Below are 6000 nucleotides of genomic sequence, written 5' to 3'. Positions count from 1 at the left end.
TTGGAACTTGCTAGTTTGCTTTTATTCTTGAATATTTTTTCTTTTTCTGAATCAGTTTGAATATGCAAGTATGAAACTTGCTAGTTGCTTTTTCTTTGCATATTGCATGTTGGCTGGGTTTTGGTTAGGTTTTCTGTTTCCTTTTTCTTTTCTTTTTTTTCCAATCAATAAAGGATAAAAAGAATCAAATATTCAAATATTGATGTGGTTCTCCATCTCAGCTGCCACCTACGGTGGTATGAGAATGCGGTATGAAAATGTGATAAAAGTAACATTATTGAATAAATATTTTTGGCAGAGCTGAACATTGAGAACAAAAAAAACGCACACGGCTGAAACTTGAGATTGAATATGAGAAAAGATGTGATTCTTGGGGATGGAAAAATCTCCTCTCAGACCCGAAAGAGAAATCTACAACATTTTTAAAGCAGATAACATATTAATATTGTTGGGTGCTGCTAACTATTAAAGTTCTTCTCTATGGTTGATATAGTGACCATTGTTTTTGCCCTAGTTAAGGGCATTAATGTTTCTCAAAGATGAAGCTCTTGAAGCTCATGTGCATTGCTTATAATAATTAATTAGATATCAAGATGCCATTGATGTGGCCAGAGGCATTTCACTCTCATGAGAATGATTAGATACATTGATGCTTGACGAAGTGCGGCTTAACGAAGATACCCTTCGCTTTCCATCCTTGAAACTTCCTAATTCTATCTCTCCAGCTACCATCGCACCGGTTTCACCCCCTGAAGACTTATCAGCGGGTGTAGCCGTATCCGTGCCGGGCCGTACATTTGCAGCTGCAGCTGTATTAATATTTTTTGCACCACCAGCTCCTCCGGCATTGCCAACGCCAAACCTAGATCCAGAGCGCCGAGAAATGAATCTGTATACGAATGTGAGGAACCAGAACATCCATGGAAGGCAAACCAGCGCAACCCCAATAATGGGAAGCCAATAATGATCTCTGGTTTGTGGTTCAGGCAGGATCATGTACATCAGAAGGCACCCGCCTCCGGCGACGATGGATACGAATAAAAAGCAAGAGATAAGACATATGAACGAACCTCCTGGGGCACCTGCATTATTGTATACAGCCATATTGGAAACCAACTCCCAAAAGCATCAAATATATGAAACCTTGATCAATAACATTAACATTCGATTCATTTGATCACCACCCTTCAGTTTTTTCATTATATATCTGGATCAAGAGTAATATCGTTTTGTATGAGAGAGGATGGTGATTTTTTGTTAGCAATGCAAAGAAACAAGGTTATCGTCCTTGCAGGAGAGAGATGGCCTTCTTGCAAATGTTGTTGGCAATGGGGCCAGAGATGGATGCATGCATGCATGGGGTTTTCAGATGGTCGGTGGACATATTCAACAGTTGTTTACGTAAAACGTGGTTTTTGCCAAAACCAACCCGACCGTACACCTACAAAGGATGAGAGGTAAATAGAGAGGGAGAGAGAGAAGCGGGTTCAGTTTCTGGTTTGTACCTTGTTAGGATACATATAAAGGAGGGTTGATGGTTGAATGGTTAATTTGTTACCTCCTAAACTAGCTAAAAGAGCTAGCTCAATCATCAAATCTCACATTGTTTGGGCCTCAAATTTTCAAATAACGAAACTTGGCCTTGTCGTGAGATGTTGGGAGATTTGTGAGCGGATGGTAGTAAGAAACAAGGTAGTAAATATCGATGGTCCAAAAATATCAATGGATATTGACAAGTTATCAATGTTGGTAAAAATTGGATAGAAATATAGGAAGTTATTAATGAAACTTTAGAAGATGTTCATTTAGTCAATTGTATCTATTATTTTGACAAGAAAGAACTTAATGAAATTCATTGCATAATGAGTTTGAGTAATTTAAAATGACTATATTACAAGCTCACAAGCACTATGACTTTTAAAAAAAACACATAGTAGTTAATAAAAGAAGAATAAACACACCATAATTTTTATAGTTCACACTTTATATATTGTATGGTAAGTTAATTACTTAAGTTACTTGAGTATAAAGTAATTAATTCATAACAAAGAACGATAATAAATAAAGGATTAAGGATGTTTTAGATTGAATATATCCGGTATCATTATGTTTTTCTATCGTATTATATATCAATGATATCCAGTGGCGGAACTAGGATTTCACACTACAAGGGGCCCTTCACAAAATTTTAAAAAATAATTAGAGGGTTCTTGTTTTATTCAGTGGCTCAAGCACTAACCGGTTAATTAGTTAATACTACATTAACTATTGGTTTTGGCCCACTTCTTTTTTTTTTAATCTAAGAGAAGTAAATTTCATTAACCGGATGCATTGGTTACAATAAGGTCATCAATAATACAATTCACTAGCCACACAAGGCCTTCTTCTAACCAATAATAAGGACCTTATTCGTGTAAAGCAAAATAGGAAATAGCATGAGCCACTTTGTTACACTCCCTAGGTCGAAATTGGATTTCCTTTAAAGAAAACTGCATGAGCAAGTCTCTCACATCATCCATAATGTTGCCGACAGTAGCCCAAATAATCTCCCCTAAATTAATCATCATAACAGCCTTAGAAGAGTAAGTTTCTATAAGGAGAGGGAAAAACCAACACCTGCAGCAAATAAAACTCCTCTATAAATCGCTTGTAATTCTGTAGCTAAAATGGAAATCCTGTAAGGGCTTTGCATGGCTAGGGCAAAAACTCCATAATCATTTCAAACAACTGCACCTATATTACGCAAGCCTGTTGCATTTTCAGTAGCTCCATCAACATTGAGCTTATAGAAACCTTCAGGGGGACAACTCCCTTAGTAAAAATGAGAAACCTTCAGAGGAAATGTTTCTGATGAATGATTGCATTCAAGAATTAGCAAAAAGATAGGTGACGGTGTACTCATATATGAACATTTCTCACACCAAGTCACTTTATTCGCTAACCCAAAAGAGGAAAAAATATATATAAAAATATAGTGGAAGCACTTAACCCAAAAGGGAAATTTCTTTAGCATCAATCATGGCAGAAATAAACCCATTTATATTATAGTTTTCAAAAAATAAAACAAGTCCTTCTAATTGTCTTATAGTAGCATTAAGACGCATGTCTTCATATTGTAATTTTTTACTAACTAAGTTAATCTTGTGCAAAATGTCATGCCAAATAACCAAACTTAATATAAATTCAAAACTTGAAAGCTCTCCTGATGTTAAACTTTGAGCATCCCTACTCAATTTGGCATCTTCACTAATTTCTATTAATTTAAATCAAGCTTCTCTGATTTGGGAAGCTTGAGATTTTATTGCTTTGACACTTTCAATGTGAATTTTCCAACGTGTAGTTGACAATGATTTCAAAGTCAAACCATCTATGTAATCAAGTAACACATTCCATCACTTTGTTGAATTAGAGAATGCCGTATATATGCATTGACATGCTCCAAAAAAAGATTTTGCTTTAACACATGAGTTGGCCATATTTCAAACTATAAAGTTGAGACAATGAGAACCACATGGCATGTAAAATCCTCTCAGATTTATATCAAGTAATCTTTTTTGTACACCTAGATTTTTCCCTTTCATATTAGAGCCATTATCATAACCTTGTCCTCTCACATCATCAATATTAAGTGTAAGGGACTTGATTACATTTTGAAATTCATTAAAAATTCATAATCCCAATGTATCTTCCACATTTAGAAACTCTAAAAAGTACTCTTCTATATTTATTAGAGTACTTGAAACATCTACACACCTCAATATTAAAGTCATTTGTTCTTTGTGACTTGCATCATGAGTACAATCAAGAATGATTGAAAAATACTTAGCCGTTTTTATTTTTTCAATGATTGCATGTTTAACATTTGATGCTAAAATAGCTATCAACTCATTTTGAATTTTATGGCTAAGATAATGATAATGAATCTTCTTATCTTGAATGAGTCGAAAATGGTGTTGCATTACTGGATCAAACTCTGCAATCATTTCAAGTAGGCCTAAAATGTACCATTACCATCTTCATAAATTTTTTCATTTGTTCCACGAAAAGCCAAATTATGTATAGCTTTCACAACAGCAATGATTATGACAATAACATTTTTCCAGTGTAGTGTATCTTTCTTGATTAGCTCTTGTAAATTGTTTGATGTGTTTTCAATCTGATTTGCAATTCAATACAAGACCTCAAGTTAGTGAGGTGTTCAATACTACTTTCATGTTGTTTAAGCTTCTCACCAAGATGTTTCCAATTTCTAGTTCCTTCACTCATTAATTGACTTCTAGAATTCATTATTTTAAACAACTTACAACAGAAACAAAACACTTATCCAACTCCTTTGAGTATACTAGCCATTTTCGATCCTTAGTTTCCCCATTTGGTAACGTACGAAGATAATAATTTGAGGAAAAATGTCTATTGTGTTCGTCCATGGGGAATTTGAGATTAGTTTCTCTTATGGGACCCTTTTCTACAAATAAATCTCTCATTTTTGCATCAAGATTATCCCAAACTCGTGGATAAAAAATGTTCAAATCAAATCTTGTTTCAGGACATTCATTTTCATGGCAAGGTTCACCAATATTTTCATTTTTATCTAGATCACCAATTTCTTCATTCACATCATTCTCACTTTCTGCTAATTCTTCCAATTGAATTGGTTGTTCATATTCATTTGGTAAATCTTCATCTAAATTTTCAAGTGAAGCATTGGTTTGTTTAACAAAATATTTATTCAAAGATCCTCTTAAACTTTGAGCAATTTCTTCTTCTTTTTTCTTTCTTTGTCTCTTGAGATTTCTGGAAAGTTGTTTCTTAGGAAACATTTTTTAATTTTTATAATAAACACAACACAATCAAAAACAATAAAACTAATTAACAAAGAACAATAAAACTTGGATTTTGAGCATATTTTCTTCAACCTGAATCTTCCAATTATAAAGAACAAGAATCCCAGCCAAGTTTTCTGTTGAATCAAATAATAAAGAAGAAAAAGTTAATAAAGATATGTATTACAATTTACAAAATTTATATATCTAGATTCTATATGAATCTATAAATAAAAAAATTACTTTCAAAGAAAGGCACTGGTCTAGCTTGTGGATGATTTGTTTTCCAACTCTATGTTGGAGAAGACGAGAATCACCAACAAAAAAAAATTTACTTGCTTTATGAACTTCTGAGAAGTTCGATACGTCAGTAAGGGTTTTTTATTCTTCTTTTTGTAGCTAAGAGGCTCTATTTTGATTTTCCCATATTTTGTTTTATATTATGTTGTATAATTAATAATGGACTTTTCTTCCTCATTACGTTTTTTGAGATTGAGAACATAATAAGTGATTGATTGGCTTCCTCTTTGGTATACAAGTACAGGCGGTTTGGCTTCTGTCTTTTGTTTTAATTTTTTTTTTTTTTGACATATATACATAGACTTAAAAAAAACAAATTTGGGCCCCCCTCAGCTTTGGGCCCCAAGCTGTAGTCGTTGTAGCTCTGGCCCAAGGCCGCCTCTGAGAGGAACCTCCTGCTTTTCTAATTCTAATACAGAAGAAATTTGTCATTACAAAATTTCGTACGAGGACTGCCGCAAACCATCATTGGGTGTGGACAAAACAACAGTGGCCTCTTCCAAGAGGAGGCACAGGTATCCTGCTTTTCTAATTCTAATACTGTTTACCCGTTTTGATGTAGTTCCTGTGATGGTAGGGTAAAGTTCTTCATTGACTTGAAAACCATCGATGGTCAGCAAGTCAACTTTTTTTTATGTGCAAGCGTGCCACTGTTAGCGGCTAAAAACTCTAACAGACTTATAAAAATTTAATAACTTGCGCCTGCAGCTATTGACTTTGATCAAGTGACTGTGAATTTGGGTGAGGAATATCTCCCAAGTAAGTTCTTTTCTTGCCTCAGACGGGTGAGGACTTTACAATTTCCCACAGTAAAACTAGTAAGTCTAGCAAAAAATGAATATTGAAAATAAATCAAACTGTTTCAAAGAGAACTGCC

The 6000-nt window shown here is 34.2% G+C and overlaps 1 protein-coding gene across 1 annotated transcript; it reads right to left on the bottom strand.

The window, feature by feature from the left end:
- Window positions 1-315: 315 nt before the first annotated feature.
- LOC110755077 (Putative membrane lipoprotein) lies at window positions 316-1478 on the bottom strand. Its single transcript, XM_088251316.1, has one exon. It carries the CDS (start codon window positions 1102-1104, stop codon window positions 589-591), a length of 516 nt encoding a protein of 171 aa, XP_088107442.1. The 5' UTR covers window positions 1105-1478; the 3' UTR covers window positions 316-588.
- Between the last annotated feature and the right edge of the window lie 4522 nt (window positions 1479-6000).

This window comes from Prunus avium, chromosome 4 (genome assembly GCF_965620075.1).
Source record: "Prunus avium chromosome 4, drPruAviu1.hap1.1, whole genome shotgun sequence".
NCBI classification, from domain to species: domain Eukaryota; kingdom Viridiplantae; phylum Streptophyta; class Magnoliopsida; order Rosales; family Rosaceae; genus Prunus; species Prunus avium.
Note: the sequence above shows the minus strand (reverse complement) of the source record. Positions and strands in the feature narration are given on the sequence as shown.